General features: G+C 44.1%; 1 protein-coding gene across 1 annotated transcript in view; it reads right to left on the reverse strand.

Annotated features, from left to right (window-relative positions):
- GALNT16 (polypeptide N-acetylgalactosaminyltransferase 16) overlaps positions 1-15,564 on the reverse strand; it is a 222,629-nt gene extending 207,065 nt beyond the window's left edge. The window contains exon 1 of the mRNA XM_015413290.1: positions 15,328-15,564. Coding sequence (XP_015268776.1) covers positions 15,328-15,531 — 204 coding nt within the window. The 5' untranslated portion in view covers positions 15,532-15,564. The remainder of the gene's footprint in view (positions 1-15,327) is intronic.
- Between the last annotated feature and the right edge of the window lie 2,481 nt (positions 15,565-18,045).

Genomic DNA, 18,045 nt, shown 5'->3' on the forward strand with positions numbered 1-18,045 from the left:
TTGAGCAGCCTGCCGGGAGAGCATGGCCTGCGGTTCCCACGTGCGGCATGGTGGGCTGGGCTTCAACGTCAGGTTTCCGTGTCTGGTGAGGAGAGCGTGAGCTCCGCAAGCCCGGGGGAGGAGGAGGAGCTGGCCTCACTCCTTGAAGGGCTGTCTTTCTGCAACCCCGCCTGGATGGTTGCAAATGGCAAAAGGCTCTTCTTCCTCCCAGCCTGGAAGCCGCATCCCTGGCCGGCCAGAATGCCCGAACACCTCTCAGAAACAGCCTTGATAGAAGGAGGGTTGCCCACAGTGTTCCTTCTAAGCTGAGAATAAATTTAGGTTTATTCAAGGTATTTGTCACTGGTTGAACACTGCTGCAGTGCTCTTCCCCCTTCTCCACCAATTCCCACCCAGTTCAGACCAGCATGGCCATGGGGAGCGGTCTCCCCCATGCAGAATCTGAAGCTGGGGAGAGGGGAGAGAAGGGAAGGGAAAGTACTGTCTTGCTGAGCAGTCTGAAGGATGCTGTCAGGCACCCAGTAAGGTGCAGTGTGCAGAGATGCTGCTAGAGTGGTTCCCAAGGGTTCCCAGGCCCTCCTAAATTTCTGGAGAGCCCCTTCCTAAATCCCACATGGCTCCGCCTCCATAAATATTTATTTATTTAATTCAATTTTTATCCCGCACTCCCTGCCACAGGCAGTGACAATGGCCATGATGTCACTGGCTCCTCCTTATGATGTCACTGGGCCTCAGTACTTTTAAGGACCTAGCACAGCAATGCCTCTGGCCCATCCCCAGCCCGGGAAATTGGAATGTCTACGCCCTTGCTAAGGGTGTATCCTCCATACTGTGAGGTGCAAATGGGCCACACTGTGGTGTAAAATCCGACCCCTTACTAATAGATCTGGTACAGGGGGAAGGGTGATATACTCTGCAACCACCAGGCAAAGCAGTTCTGAAAATGAAATCTGGCAAGGCCGAAAGAGGACTATTAGGATACAATCCAACCCCTCCACTGCTGAGGAGAGGAAGTGTGTGGGGACACCAAATTAATCTCCAGATCTTGGGAGGGTTGCCTCAGGGAGGACAAAGGAAGCTGGCCAAGTCTGGAACCTGAAGCAGCCTTCTCTCTATACTTAGCCTTTTTTTGTTTCTTGGCTGGCAGTTCCAAACGAGAACGGGTTGGAACCAAATATGCCAGCAGTGAGGACTGAGGACGTCTCAACCCTGAGGCAAGTGTAACAGATGCTGCTCTTTTAGGTTGGTTAGCCTTCTTGGTAGTTGAAACCCAATGGACCGATGGAGGGCTGGAATGGGACTCCGGTGCCAGAACCGACAGGGTGGACCAGTTCAAGGAGGAAGGCATGAAGCGCTGGCAGATGGCACAAGCGCCTACATTATGGGACTCTCCCGGTCATAAGAGACAAGGGCTTGTGTTTGTCACTGTGGGTCATCTTGGTCCCACATTTTGTGCATTTCTTGAAGAGCACTTTGATTGCCATGATCAGGCAATCACAAGCAGCACAAGCAGGCACACAAGCAGCAGTCCGGGCAAGAACAGATTGATGGGTAGGTTGATGAGAGTCACCTCAGCCTGCCGAAGTTCTTCACTGGGGAAAAACTGGTCGATGAGGATTGCAGAAGGATCACAGATAGAAAAGAAGGAAGAAGAAAAATGCCTCACTCTCAGGAACAAAGAGCAAGGACACAGGTTGCCGGAACACAGCTCCTATTCACACAGGGGCAAAAAAAGAACTGAGGGCAGGGGCGGCCTGCCTCCAAAGCACTTGACATTTCAGGCAGGAAGAGCCATTGCACCAACTCTGGAGAAGAGGGGTGCCCCCCCCCAATAGCTTTTAGCGGGAAAAACCTATTTCATGGCCAGCCTGCCCAAGTCCCAATGTGAGGCTTCATCGAAGATGGAAGATGAGCTGGACTTTCAATAGATTCAGGAGCAGAAGCCAGAGACGCAAGAAAGGGGGCAGAAAAGGACCTGGACAGCTGGAAACACCTCAGCAGGGGACTATCCAGACTGGAGTGCATCTCAATGTCTCATGTGTTAAACCAGTAGAGGTTAGATCTCAACTAAGGGAACTGCAGCGCCACCCTTTCTCTAGCCAGATAAGAGCCCTGTCCTGCCAAGACTAAAATGTGCAGTTCTCAGCTCCCAAGTAAGATTGACTTGTGGGATACCCCAAGCAGCCAGGTATGAACTCTGCCTGGTCCAGGTTTCCACTTGGGTCTTATCACCTTCTTTGTTCCTGGGATTTTGGGAGAGACTGTGGGAGTTCTGGAGGCAGATGGATCCACTCAAGGAATTCCTGATTCACCATCTCCACCAGATCCCTGTTATTGTACAGTTGGCATGGGGGATTATTTTTTTTAGGTGCTTGGAGTCTCAGATGTAACTTCAATCACGGAGAAATCCTCTTCCTCTTCGGAGTCTCCCTCTCATGTCAAGGCTGGCCCAAAGCAGGTCTTAACACTGTATCTTTAACTTCCTTGAGACAAATCATTTCAGTTGCTCTTCATTACAGTAGAGCTAACTACCTGAAAGATTACATAAAACAGATGAAAGTGTTTTATATATATATACATGGTGGTAATGCCCTGTGACTCAAGATTACTGGAGGAAAATTATGACACATAAAGCAAATGGTAGGTGGCAAGCTATCAATGGATCATAACGTTATTTTTTCAGGGCTCGTTAACAGTTATGATTCCTAAACATAACAATATGGTATCAGATCTACTGCCAACTACAAAAGATGACTACTGCCAAAAATTAGTAGAGTTCATAAGAGCCATCAGTTAAGCAATGAGTTGACAAGAGCTAGGTAATTTTGAAAGTTTGGCAATTTTCCAATAAATATATGGTAGACAACAAGAAGCATCTTTTGAAATAACAAGAAAACTTTCCTTGAATTGTAGAAGAAGAATGAGGTGCTAGAACAATTACAATTGCCTTGGATTGATTTACTATCAGTTTCAAAATAAAAGAGAATGAACATATTCTTTTCTATTACATTTTAGGTAATAGACAAAGTACAGTTTTCTTATATGAAATGAGAATTATTGATATATTCTTATCTTGTTATATGTGTTGTAATTGTGTTTATATTAGACTTTTGTATGTATGAAGCAATACTTTTTTTAGAAGGCAGGCATGCATAAAGAAAGTGGAGGTCTACCTATATACAAACTGGAGTAGGTCTGCCAGTGCCAAATTGGCAAATTCCTGAAGATTTGGGGGTGGAGCCTGGGGACTGTGGGGTTTAGGTAGGGGTGGGACCTCAGCAGGGTATAATGCCATAGAGACCACTCTACAAAGCAACCATTTTCTCCAGGGGAATTGATCTTTGTAGTCTGGAGATCAGTTTTAATTCTAGGAAATCTCCAGGCTCCAGCTAAAGGTTGGAAACCTTACAGCTAAGGGGAGCCAAATATAATATAAAAATAATAAATAATTATTATAATAAATAATAAATAATAACTTCAGCATTTCATGCAGAAACTCTTTGAATGCCTTTTTAAATAAACATGTTTAAGATTCTTGTGCTGTAGTGCCAGCTATTGTCAAAGCAATATTTTTTAAAAAAATTGCACAGCCAATCAGATCTCCAATGGCCAATTGAAGCCCTACTGGGGGGGGGTCATTAGCCCCCACCAACTTTCTAAAAACACTTAGTGGGTGCCAGGAAATGTGTCACATTTGGGACCTCTGGAACAGACAACAGTGACCTTGGCAGACCAGTGGTCTCACTCGTCTGATTCCGTATAATTTCATGTATTTGTGTGGAATGCTGTATGCTCACTGATATTGTCTTTAAAGTTTGCTTGTCTGTTTTTCTTCTTAAAAAAAATTAAAGCAGAGATTTCCAATAAACCAACCAGCATGCCAAATGCGAAGCACACTGTCCAATTACTCACAGCAGTGCCCTTTACACCCTAGTGCACTGCCATGGGAGATGCATTTTTGTAGCTTCATGCTATGGCACTGCACTCATGTGTGCCGATTCACAATCATGTGACCAGAACTAACAGCACAGGTCCTTAACAGAAAACCACTGACCTGCTAGAATTAGGGGCACCAATGTTGGGTTAAGGAGCTAAAAAACTGCATCCATCTACAACACTACTCCAACACTGAGGGATCACTACACACATTTAAGTGGACAAACAGATCATAAATCATTATTCAGCATTTTTAATTTAAGGCAAAGCATTTGTCTATGAATACAAAAGAGGAAAACAGAAAAGATATTTAGTGTGATTAAAACAAAATGCATACAGGGAGTGATGGGGTTTCGACAAGGGAACTGTAATTGTTATTAGACCGGGAGATGTACCAGCTATTAAATTATCTGCTAGGGGAGTGGAGGAAAGCCACATGCTTTGGCATATTTGAAATTGGACAAGACAGAATACTAAAGAATACAATCATGAGCAATTGTGTGCTGATCATAGAGCCTTTATTAACTGGTTTTGTTAATTTTTGCTTCTTTAATCACTGCCATGACTATGCTACTCCTCCAGTGTTCCAGAAACTTTCACAGGTGGCAGAATTCAAGGATTACTACTACTACACACAACCTTAGAGCAGGGAATGATATACAAAAATACAGGCCTTCTTTGCCACCAGGTAGAGTCCTTCCTGACTGTAGCACACCCAAGCCTGTACTAATTCCTACTTGTGTTCTCTCCCACTGCACTGCAGGCACCATTACACCTGCAAGAAGTAACAGATCAGGAGACGATATATGAAAGTAAGGCAAGGCGCCATCATAGCTGCTGAAGTATGCCGCTGCTTTTTGACAAGGCAGGATTGCAGCTGTGTGTGAGAGGAGTCACAGATGCTGTTTTTCTAGCCATGCAGGTTTATTAAATGATGCATGGAGTGAAGAAAGTGGATAGAGGGAGCACTTTCTCCCTCTCTCATAATACTATAACTTGGGGGCACCCAATGAAATGATGGCAAATAGTTTCAGGACTTTCGTTGTTGTTGTTGTTCAGGACAGCCAATCGTAAATACTTCTTTACTCAATGAGTAATTCAACTGTGGAACTCACTGCCAGTGGAGGTACTGCTGGCCATGAGCAAAGGTAGCTCTAATAGGGGGTTAGACAGGTTCATGGGGGTTGTCCCTCAATGACTACTAGCCATGGTGACTAAGGGGGGGCCTCCATCAACCTCTGCATACCAGAGCCAGGAGGCAGCTGGCAGGGGACATTTTGGGCCTCTATGTCCTCGTAGTTTGGGCCTCCAGGGCAACTGGTTGGCTGCTGTGTGAAACACAATGCTGGATGAGATGGACCATAGATCTTCTTATATTCTTAGGCACACAAATAGTGGCATTGCACATACTGATTCTGTGTTTTCAACACTACATTACCAAGCAACTTTACAGGACAGTTCTGTGTACTTGATGGGGCCCAGGCAATGGTGATCAAAACTGTGAAGATACAGTTCTCTGCTTCTGCACATACCAAGATTCCCTGTAAGTCAGTGCAAAACTGCCTTAATGTTTTATATACAAAAGATTGTCTGCCCAGAATTTAGACCCTTCCTTCTGTGCCAAATGCCCATAGACACATAGATCAGACCACAGGGCCATCTGGAGCTTCCTTTGTTGTTTGCAGTGCTGCCCATCATAAAAATAGCAAATATGAAATACGGGATCTGACATCTCTTTAAAAGCATTCCTTTATAGCATCAGTCACTACAGTGGGGCCAATGGCTGCACTTACACCATTATATCTGCTTAGATTTGGGAGGGGAAAATGCTTTTGCATAATATAGATGGAAAGGAAACCTTGAAAGATCTATTCTTATTACAGATAACATATAAACATCATCAGATTCAGGCATCACAGAGGATGGAAGGTAATAACTCAGAGGGGAAGAATGAGGAAGAGAATTATATATTACTAAGAATTTTACTCTCCCCCCCCCCCAGACAGCTGCAATGCTCCAGCAAGGGTTGTCAGGGGTAACTGTGGAACAGGGTGGGAGGTCAGATGCACGATTGGAAAGAATCTCCTGCAAGTACCCCCCCTTGAGGTTCTGAATGTGGACATCTGCAGATGCCTATAAGATGGCTGACAAAACTGTGTTATTTATTTATAAGAGAACTAGAAATAAGGCCTGTTGTGGAAATAAATACAACGGGATCTAGAAAGAGGCTCTGGGAGAGTGCTTTGGCTTTGGGCAAACAGTGTCAGTCTGCTTTTAAAACATGAATCTGGGACCTGCACACCACCAGAATACAGCAGATTCCATATGCAACTGACATTCCAACTGCCTTGCGGGGGGGGGGGGAGTTTGAGGTGTGGAATGGAGTGAAGTCCAATCAGCTTCCATATGCAAAAGACCAGGTTGTCACAGCAGTTGTGGTGTGGGCGGGACCCGGGCTTTGCCTTCTGATTGGTGGCGATATATGCTGAGGAGCAGTGCCATCAGCCATACACTAAGGGAGTGCATTTTAGAATTAGAACTTTGGCACCCACTATTCAATTATATATAAGGAGAGATGGTTTTTAAAAAGAATATCAGAAAATAAAAGAAGTTGCCCAGAGCTAGCCAGATATTCCAGGCATGAATGGGTGGTAAGGCAGATCATAATACTTACCCGTATTTGTCGGAAGAAACCTGGTAGCTTGTTTTATGTAGATTAAATAAAGGAATTATTACATGGTAATAAGCAAAACAAATAAATTTTCATGCGTCTGATGTTAAGCCCTGCCGAAGTATTTTCCAAACATCCTTCAAAATATGAATTTTTCTACAAGTCAGAAAGCACATTTTCTTTTCTAGATTACATAAATGTGCCAATTATATTATCATACTACATCTTACTTCCAAAATATTAAACTGCTTAAATATGTAAAATTTTAGTACCAACTCAAAATATTGCAAAATTAATTTTCAAGTGTACTAGAGCTAGATAAGTACAGTTGCTAGGTATGTGTACAGGTCTGAAACTTGTCAGCATTGTCAAAACCCAGGCCTTTTCAGATGTGCCATTTGAGTAAGCTAAGTGCATATAGAGGCAAGGAATAGGATGACAGAAGTCAGTCCCATCATCAACCTATGCCTGTTTAGTCTACGCTGTGTACAGAATTCTATGCATGTGCAAACTGTATACTTATCAGCTTTGTATGCATGATTATACACACACACACTACATACAATAAACCAATGTGCAAAGGTTGGGGGGCATAGTCTTCTGCTGCAATACCACTGCCCCTCTCTTCTCATGTGCCTGGGGTTACCAACCTCAAGGTGAGGCCTGGAGCACTCCACAAATTACAATTGAGCTCCAGAGTAGTGTTCCTTCTAAGCTGAATCAGTGTGAGCTAGCTCACAGTTTTTTAGCCTCCCGCTCACACATTTTTGTCTTAGCTCAGGAAGGATGGCTCCAGAGAAAACTAATTTATGCAGTAGCCAAATCGCTCGCTCGCAGCTTTAATGCCAGGAACTCACAACGTAGAATTTTTGCCCACAAGACTCCACAGCTTAGAGGGAGCATCGCTCCAGAGTACAAAGGTCAGTACCCCTGGAGGAAATGGCAGCTGTGGAGGGCAAATTCTACCCTCCCCAGGCACCACCCCCAAATCTCTAGGGATTTCCCAGGCCAGTAACTTCAACCCTTCGTGCACATCCTATCTCCCCAGACTGAAAAAAAGGGTGGTATACAACTGGATGGCTCTGTGGCCCTACACTACAGTAACAGTGGAGTCCTAAGCAGAGTTACACCCTTCTAAGCCCATTGACTTTAATAGATATAGAAGGGTGTTATTCTGCTTAGAAGTGCACTATAAATGCTCCTTGGATGTTACACTAGCTGCAAACTGCAACAAAGTCCCATGTTCATTTGCTAGTGTCAGTTCCCATATTGGACTGGTTGTATGAGTTATGAGATAGGGAGAAATAGCACAGAAACAGCTTTTCTCATCACCAGGTTTCAAGACAAAAAGGGGGAGTACACCTGCCATATCTGTCAGAGTCATGCAGCAATTAGAGGCTCAGGGATCCCTGTTCATCTGTAAAAGACAAACAGTATAGCTGCACAGCCCCAATTCATATCATATGTACATGAGGAAGGGAGAGGAGACTTAACCTTCCATTCTCACTTAGTTTTGTTAATCAAAACTGTTGGGGTTGTAAGTATATTAAAGGGAAAAGCATGTTTTTCCCCATGAAATTCTACTAACAGTGTGGACAGCGAAGTTTCATTAGTGCAACTGAAATGAAGATTGAAGGTTTCAGCAACACCCTTTTCCTTCCTTTCACAGCCCTGCTCCAAGCGAGAGCTGCATGCACACACAATTTGCTTGACAGACCAAGGATTTTCATCAGTTCGCTCTGTACCTTCAGAGGTAGTATCCACTTGGGAATCTAGCTAGTCTGCACTTTGAATGATGTTTGAAAAAAATTCCCAAAATCCTCATATTCCAGAAGTGGATTCTGAAACTTTCCTTCACATATTTGAGGGGAAATTTCACAGGGATTTATGAGCCTCTGGAAAAAGTCCAGGATCCATTTATGTGTATTTGTTTTACCGAAGACAGCTTGCAGATATAACAAAAATGGCAACAATCCATCAAAACAATCATTAAACTTTAGCAAGGAAGCCAATGCTTGCTCTGTGGAAAGATTTGGCAGTTGCTTAATTTAGCCCTCAGGCATCAGGGCTGGGGATCTATTTTCAGTGCCAGGATTACATTATGGAGCACGAGAATCAGTAATAGAGGGCCACCAAACATATGCAGAATGTCTTACCCTTATCATCAAGGGGTCACAATCAGCTAACCCAACACACTTCTAGGATTAAGGGGAAGCAGCTAAACCAGCAAATGTGGCTCTCCGGGCGTTCTCACGCCTCACCACCTAGCAGTTAATTTCTAGGTTTCTTGTGATCCTAAAGCTATGAAAAAGCTGTTTCTCATCCACAACTGGCAAGGCTGGCACAAAGAGATACACACTTTTGCCAACCCTCCCAAAATCCACAGGTATACATCACTTTGAAAGAGTTCCTGCCCCTGATGCCTGGGTTAGTTCTTTGTGGTGCTGCTTTCCTGGATGGATAGAACCAGGGCTCTAGTCGGGGGGGAGCTCTCAGGTACGGAGCTCCGGAAGAGAACCTCTAGGGGGCGGGGCGGTCACGTGGTGAAGCCCCGCCCCCTTCTTTACCCCGCCCTCTGCTTCGATCCTCATTCCGTTTGGGAATGAGGATGAAGCAGGAGGGTAAGTAGCCGGGCCTTCTGACACACTTCCGGTGATGTCAGGGGGTGTGGCCTTCTGGCACTTCCGGTGATGTCAGGGGGCGTGGCATATGCAAATAAGTTATGCTAATGAGTTGTGCTAATGAGCTCCGGCAGCTCTTTTTCTACAACAAGACCCCTGGATAGAACAGAACACATTGGTTGCCTTGGTTCCGCAGCATTACAAATCTCACAGCTGATTCAATTTTATCCTGCAGTTTACAGGAAAAGAATGGTCAAAGCAGCAGTAGCTTTGATGGGAGTTACGAGGCAGGCAACACGTCTGTTCTCTCCGGTGCAGATTAAAAACATTATCCCTGGGTACGATTCTTACTTGCAAATAAATATGCTTAGAAGTGACACCTTGGTTTCAAAGTTCTTACTGAAGTTACTGGTATCTGGATCTTGCCCCATGCTTTCTTTGGGGGGGGGGAGCCTTCTGACCCAATGCATGGCTGGTGCCGTTTTTATTTTTCAGATAAACACTTTTTTCAAAGGAGCTCTGCTTTGTCTCCCTTCCCTCCACCTCCCAAGATTTAGAAATGCCTTTAAAATGCTACAACTGAGCAATTTCCACAGCCGGTTTCCAGTCTTTTGCAAATGTCACATCTTAATGATTTCAGAGAAAAGACTGAAAATGTGACTCAGAGCATGAGAGGGAAAAAAGAAGGCAAATCACAACAGTTCCAAATGTATTCATTATTTCTTACGCTCTCATTTTAAGCCAATTTCATGGGGATTGGAGGGGGGAATGGTCAGAGTTCTTTTTAGAGCTGTGGTTCAGTTTCAGACTATGGGAACGTGACTTCACCAAGGTTAAACAAATCTGGCCATCAGAACAACTGAAACTGCACTTTTAAAATATCTGAAGACCATTGTTTCAAAATAATCAAAAGTCAAGCATGCCAAGGGCTTTTTGCTTTTCAGTCTACTGCTATGGTACTGAGTTGGATTGGAGCCACAATTAAGTTGGCATAATCGCTGCAGCAAACCCCGGGCAAAATTAAGGACATTACCAGGTTCTTTAAGCCTGAGATGGTCCATTTGTTCGTTCTCTCAGAAAACTTTTCATCAATCTCTAATTCAGTATACTTCAACACTCACCAAATCAGACCTAGACAATGGATGGTCACTGTGCTGCTCCATCACCCTCTGGACACAGGCTCTCTTTGGACCAATCCACACATGCAATTAAATGACATGATAAACAGTTCCTAGTAGGGGGCCACTGCACACATGGGATATTCCTTTCTATTAAAACCTTCATGCTCATAGGCAACGCCTAGCCCATCAAGGAATGAGCCTAGCTTTCTCTCTGAGGGGTAACCACTCTGTGTGGGGGACGTTTTTTAGACAAAGGACATTCCTACCTACAATCTCCCTCCCACAGTTTCTCTTTGAACCTATGAACCAAGTGATTTATCTGCATATGAAGATAAATCTGTACTCTCTCATTCAAACACTCTGCCATGGCAATATAGGGCTTTCTGGGTTGGTTTTACCTGTCCAGCCTAAGGAAACATCTGAACAGTGTGTTTATTTGAAGAATGCATGACTTCATCCATGTCTGTTCTATGACCACCCCTTGCTTTTCAAGCAGCTGCATATTCCCACTCACAATGCATGCTACAGAATGCCTTTTGGTCTGGAATGTGTCTCTTGTAAATCTTGATAGTGAGAAATCTAAGGCAGATTAACACAAAGTAGTAGCTCAGCAAAAACATTACCAGTCCCTTTCCTTCCCATACATCCTGTGTTAGCAACTTGTGCCACATTGATGACTTACAAGAAAAAGACTGAGGGGGGGGGGACACTTTCACATGTGATTCTTACCATCAGGCTAATGGCAAGCCTGATCTAATGTAAGTGTTCACTGAGATTACAGAGGTGCAGAAGCTGAGGAAAATGGACCAAGAGTGGTGATCAGCTACTACTTACTGTGTGTCAGGAGACATACGGACCACATTGATGTGAGAACAGCTGCTCCAGCGCAAGAGTGGTCGGAGCAAGATGGCAGGGGAAGGCAAAATCAAGACCTGCGCACGGAATATACACATAATATCTTCCTGTCCTGTGGTTAGGCTACCTTCCTCCTATGCACCTTTTCCAATGTGAAACTGAGGACATGGTACAAAGCCTCCTACAACTTTACATACACCAATGCAGATGTGCAAACATCACAAGCCTGGTATCTCTTGTGTGGAGTGCTACAGGCCTACTGGGTTCCCAACAAAGGAGCATCCTCTCCAGCAAAGACAGGCATATATAACCCTGCTGCCCACCACAACAAGACTATGGCACTATTCCTTGCTCAGCTGCTTTCATCTGTTCAGCTGCTCTGCCCACTTGCCTCCTGCTTCCCCTCTGACATTTGCAATCCAGTTTCCCTGGATTTCCACAAACACACCAAGTCTGCTCCATCTCAAGCAATCTGGTGGCACTGCTACCACTGGCACTGCTTGTAATTCAAATGACATCCCAGTACAGTCCCATTACCCACTCTCTACACTGACAAATCAATAGACGTGCAATAGTTGCTTGAGGCCACGGCAGCCGGAATGCGACTGTTTATTGGCTTGATGCTTACAGGGGTAGACAACATTGCAATGCATGTAGCAGAGAGAGAAAAATCCATTCGAAAAGGATCCTCTGCATCCACTCTGCTGCTTCATTAAACAAAGTGATCACTGCTCAAGCCTACAAAGATGATCATTTCAGAGGCCTGTTAGACTGCTGTTGCAAAATTAAACTAGGAGTCCTTAAACCAGGAGTCCTTAACAACTGACACAATTTATTCCAGCATAACCATGTGTGATCTGATGAAGTGAGCTGGAATCAATTTTGCTGATCTTTAAGGTGCCACTGGACTGCTGTTCAATTCCAGTCCCCAAAGAATATCTCACCCAGCCTGGGAAGGAGAGGGCATGGTGCTGCATATTTCACACCTATTCTACTTACTTATTTATTTTTCTGCACAAGGCAGGAATGTGGAGAGGAAGTGCTGAGATCTAACAGGTCTGATGCAGAAAATACTATCAAACCAATTGCTGAAGGGAAGTGAGTGAAGGCAGAAGGCAAGGAAGAAGGCAGAGATCTCTCTCCATTTCAGTGGGCTTGACAAAGAACTTCAGCTTAGATTTTAACTCTTCCTATTAGTATATATAATTCCCTATCACCTTTGCAGCCTCATTCTGGCAAAATTATTATATTTTTGCATAAATTACTTCCAATGTCAACTTGACACTGAGCCCTTTGCATGCTTCTATACACACTGCGTAATGCACTACTTTTCATCCAAACATTTCAAGGCAATATTACAGCCAACAGCAAAAAGATTTAAAAAACCAAAAATAAAACCATCTACATGTAGTACTGTATATATTACTTCTCTCATTCTGAATATGAAAACATAGAGGTACAGATCTGCTTGTCCAAGAAGAAGAGTTGCTGTTGAGTCACAACTGAGTCATGGTGATCCCAATCTTGGGGCATTTCAGGCAAGGGAGGGGCAGAGGTGGTTTGCCACTACCTTCCTCCAAGAGCACTACTGAAAATCCATGGCAGATATAGTAGAAGGTCTAGGAAAATCAAAATGTACCACATTTTTGTCTTATAGAATTAAACATGATAATCACTTCCTGTTTCGTAAAAATATCTACTGGAGAGCACCTCTGGCACTGGTTTTAAACAACACTCTGCAAGTTTTCCTGGATATATTATAGTATCTGCAGAGGGGAACTCCATAGTTAATAGCTCCATGGAACTCAAGCATCTGGCGTGCTTAATGCTTCATGCGCACAACAGTTACTTATTAGATCTCTATTTTTTGAGGAAAACTGAGGAAAACCAAACTATCATACATGCTGCTGTTGACTGCAACCATTTTAAACAGCATTGTGGAACTGTTCCTGGAAATATTATGGTACCTACAGAGGGGAATTTACATAGTTAATAGCTCTATGGAACTCAAGCATCTGGAGCACTTAATAGCTATGCTTCATGCATGCAACAGTTACTTATCAGATCCATTTTAAAGATGAGGAAAACTGAGGAAGAAAACAAAACCACCCATGCACACAGCTGTTGACTGCAATCCAAAATTGCTGATATCAGTGCTCTCGCATGAAGGTCCACAGTCTTTTTCATAGCTATATATTTTCCACCACTCAGCTGAGGCAATAAATTGATGTCCAGACAAAATTATATATACTGTAATTTTCAAACTATTTTTTGCCAGGTCACTCACTCCACGGTATCTTTTATGTTATGATCCCTTGCAGCCTGAACAAGTGGCAGCTTCCCTTGACAGAGGGATGCCTTCATCTAGTACGGATGAAAGGCTCCTATGATTTCCCCTCTTACAGGAGAGAGGAGCAGCAGCGCCCCCTCATTGCCACCGTGTTTGTGGATGGGTCACAGAGAGCAAAACGCAGCTCTTTGCAGGGATACCTTATACAACAAACAAAATCTAAAGGTGGAAAACGGCCAGCTGATTTGGCATGTGAATAGGCAGGAGACTGTTCTCCTAGTACGCCTGCACCGGCAACCCACAGAGCTCCTTCGTGGCTGTGTGAACTCTCAAAGCAAAATTCTGGCACGCTGAATGTGACATAGCTGAGTGTCATTTGGTACAGTCACACATTTTTGCCATCGTGGAAATCTGTCCTGTATCTGTATGCACAGCTAAACAGCACACACGAATTAACAGTTTCTGAGAACCTGCTCATAAGTGGACATTTAAATGAACCTGTCCCCTGTTGAGTATGATTACTGGCCACCCTGGCCCAACATTGCCTACCGTAGTCAGATGCAGCTCCCCAAGGGCTCAAACAAGGAAGGTTCCCAGCCCAGCTGCTTTTATTTCAACAACTGATGATGGCAGGAATGGGACCTTGTGCATGCAAAGCATGTGCAACTGAGCTGTGGGGTCCTCCCTGCGGTGGAGAAGCAGAGAAAGGCTAAGTGACTCATGAAGTTCACCCACAATGAGGTTTGTAAGCCCTGCAGGACTCTCCAGCTGTAAATCTCATTTGGCACATGAGAACAGACAAGCAAGACACTTGCACTTCTCTTGTTCTTGGTAAAGCACAAATCAGCCCCAAGCCCATTTTAGGGCCGATTCAGACATTATATCATGAATAATTATAGCAGATACAAGCCACTTGCACTTGCAAAACCCTACTAGTAACATCATGACCTGACTCAAAACACAATGAACTTTGATGCCCTCAAATCTGACAATGCCAAGACCCCCTGTGCTAGTCTGGGCGTCGCACTGTGAGTGGAGATCTACAGCCGCAAGTGACACTCCCAGCTTGCATTGCAACATCCCAATTGGCCCCTAAAATTCTAGATATCACAGGTTAGCGGCAAATCAAATCCGGGTACTATTAATTTCTACATTACAGTCACTTGACTATGCGTACACAAGCACGGCTCCCACAGCTGCACACACAAAAAAAGTACGAATGTGTGAATAAACCTTCAGTTAGACCACCAAACTTGGCGTATGGAACACTAGAACATTATTTCCACCCTGGACAAGGAGACTGGAGTCCTTTCTGGTCCGGCGGCCACACATGCTCCCCTTTCCTCCAAACTGTGTTTTTGGGCCTCCTTTGCAACATGCATCTTGAACGCAAACCCAAACCTCTTCCAAAGCTGGGGGTCATCCCCCGCCCTTCCCCTTCGCTGGAAAAGAAGCCCCGTCTCGAGGGGCTGACCCCGAGCAACTCCGCCGACCCCGCTCACAGGACTTTGCGTAGCAGGCTTGAGCCTTTTCCGCCCACCACCCCCACCCCAATTTTAAATGGTGCCATGGTTACAAGCAAGAATGCTGGAATAAACACAACGAAAGCCATGCAAATACAACTCTTCCTCCCGGTCCTTTTCCCGCTCCTCCTCCCCATCCATTCACCAGCCGCTGCCAATCTCTCGGCCAACTAGATGAACGCGGACTCCTACGAGCATCTCACCCTGCAGTAAAGCAGCAGGAGCAACAACAACAACTGTTACCACCGGCAATAGCGGACTGTCCCTGCAAGCATCAGTGTCCTATCCTCCGGGAGCGGGTCGCACTTACGATGAGGGGGATGGTCCTCTCGTCTTTGTGGAGGTCCAGTTTGCCCGTGGATCTCTGCCCGTTCCTGCCGCCGCCGCCGCCGCTGCTTGGAGATCGGCTGGATGCTGCTGAATGGGGCTTGTTGTCCTGCCACAAGTAATAGAAAGTGCCCAGAATCCAGGCGACGGTCAGGATTGCAATGGCATTAGCCCTGATCCGCCTCATCCTGAGAGCCCCAGTGGAGGCTGGGAACCCGGAGTAAACTGAAGAAGAAGAAGAAGAGGTTTCTAGGGGAATCAAATGGGGGGGGGGGCGGATTAGACCGACGGGGGAGTGGTGGTAGAATTCTCTCTCCCCTTTTTGTATTTGGCTGGCTCGTGCAGTCACAGCTGTTTGTTTTAGCTCTTGTCTCACTGCTCAGTCCTGCAGAGCGAAAAGAGAGAGAAAGGGAGAAATCTTCAGGGTCCTAATGCCCTTTTTACGCACGCATTCGATCATCCCTGTGACTAGCACATCCTATGGAGACAGGCTAGCTTTTCATTCCTCTCTTGCTTCGGGAAGCCGGCTCTGACTCTCCCGTTTATGGCTTCCTCTTTCTTCCCCCCAGCTGTGGAGTTTTGCAATAGGAGAGGACAACATATCTTTATTTTATTGTCTTCTGGAAGCTTTGTAATCGCTACAGGGGAAGCAGGAGGAAAGAAGGGTAGGAAGAGCAATTCGTTTTGCTTACAATTACCATAAAGCAACAGCAAGCAATGTATTTGTTGCCAAAGGCCTCAATGGAAAGGCACCCTACAAGCCACCAGTTTGCTCATTCATAAACATAGAATTGCAGTCATTTGCATGCAGTTGGTTTAAAATTTGTTGGCTGACAAAATGCTACTGCTGGATATCTTGCAGTTCTTGGCATGCTGGGAAATATGACAAGTCTGGTCTTGCCCATTTAGTCCTCTGGCCAAACTACATGAACTAGAACCTTGTGATTGCTAATGCAAAATGTGCAAAAGCATGAGCGGGATTGTAAAAGATAGGAGATTAGAAAACATTATAAATGGAGGTGGTATTTTGCCTGCCTGCTGGATTCTGGGAGGTGTGGAAATTATGCAGTCATGCCTTCCATATATCCTGTCTAGAAGAGCAGCCTTATTTGTTTTAGCACAAACTAAAAGGGGTGTCACTTTAAAGACAGATTTATTTTAGTAGCCTTTAGTGGACCACAAACGTTTATGCTATAAGCAATTTGTTAAGACTTTGCAGTGCCACAAGACTGTTTTCTTTTTACAATACACCCTTATAATTCAAGGATCTAGAATATTGTACATAACCCGTGCGACCAAAAAAGGGGGAGAAAAACAGAATTCTACACGAGAAAGATAACCAAAAAGGCTCAGACAAAGAAAAAGGAACTAAAATATAGCTACACACATAGCACTAATGTAAAAAATATCATATATAATTTAATTATACATTCAAAAGGGCTAAAATATTTTAAAAACACAATCATATGTTTCTGCAGATGAGTACCTAATTAATATAAAAACATTTTAAATTAAATTATATATGATATTTTGTCCATTAATACCACATGCATAGCTATATTTTTTGGGGGGGTGTCTCAACCTTTTTGGTTGCCTTTATTGTACATATCCCACCAACATAATAAAGAAACCAACAACATCAGGGGCACTTGTGACTTCTTTGCCACCCTGGATTTAAATTGATGAATGGATCTTGAATGCATTTAGAATTCCTTCCTGAATTCCACTGAAAAGGATCAGCTTGAAATCTCTCCGTACTCTCGAAATGATGCACATGATGAGCAACCTTCAGTCTGACTTGCCTATTAACAGCCACATGTGAAATGTACTTCTACCAAAACTGAACCAGACTGTGTTACAGTGTGGCCTCTTCTAAGTTGGTGAGCCATTGTGGTATTGATGATTCAGTAGGACTGATTCAGAGTCAGACTTCTGTTTCAGCCAGGGGTGGGGAGGTCCTGGTAGATCCATGATGCGACTGAAAGTAGTAAGTCAGACAGAGTCAGAAAAAATCCTGGTCAAATGTGTGATGCTGCAGCTCTTACCTAAATTGGTCATTCAATTACATCTGAAGAAAGAATTCTCTGGTAATACTTCTCCAGAATGCTTGTGAAATGGTGGTGTGGCACTATTAAAATGAATGAGGAAAGTACAAGAGTGCAGGAGTTTAACTTCAATGAGGTCTCCACAGAAAATCCAGTGGATTGGGTGCATAGTATTTGTTTTAAAACTTTTAAGACATGAAGAATGAACATTCTCACCTTAACTAAAAACGATTCAACAGGACCTTTCTGCACTGATGTGGTAGAACCAAAATTATTCTATTTTTCATGATGGACAACAGCTTTAAACCATTAACATTTTAGTTCAAGCTCAGAATCTAAATACTAAAAAATTCATGCTATCGTCATTATATTTCATCCACAGCCTTCTATTGACATTAGTTTTAATCTGCAGTCTTTGAGGCCTGTTTCATTAGTTTCCAACATTAACTCTGAACTCTGTTCACACATGTTGTAAATCACTGTAACTGTATGCCCATGTGGTTTGGTCTCAGGAATGCTTCACAAATTACATTTTTCCGGGGTGCTGTCCAGTTGCTTCCAGTAAACATCTGCAAACAAAGTGTGAACATAACAGGCACATCAAGTGTATATACTTACATCATACATAGGGTTGCCAGCCTCCAGGTGGGGTCTGG

Source organism: Gekko japonicus, unplaced genomic scaffold (genome assembly GCF_001447785.1).
Source record: "Gekko japonicus isolate JY-2015 unplaced genomic scaffold, Gekko_japonicus_V1.1 scaffold32, whole genome shotgun sequence".
NCBI lineage: Eukaryota > Metazoa > Chordata > Lepidosauria > Squamata > Gekkonidae > Gekko > Gekko japonicus.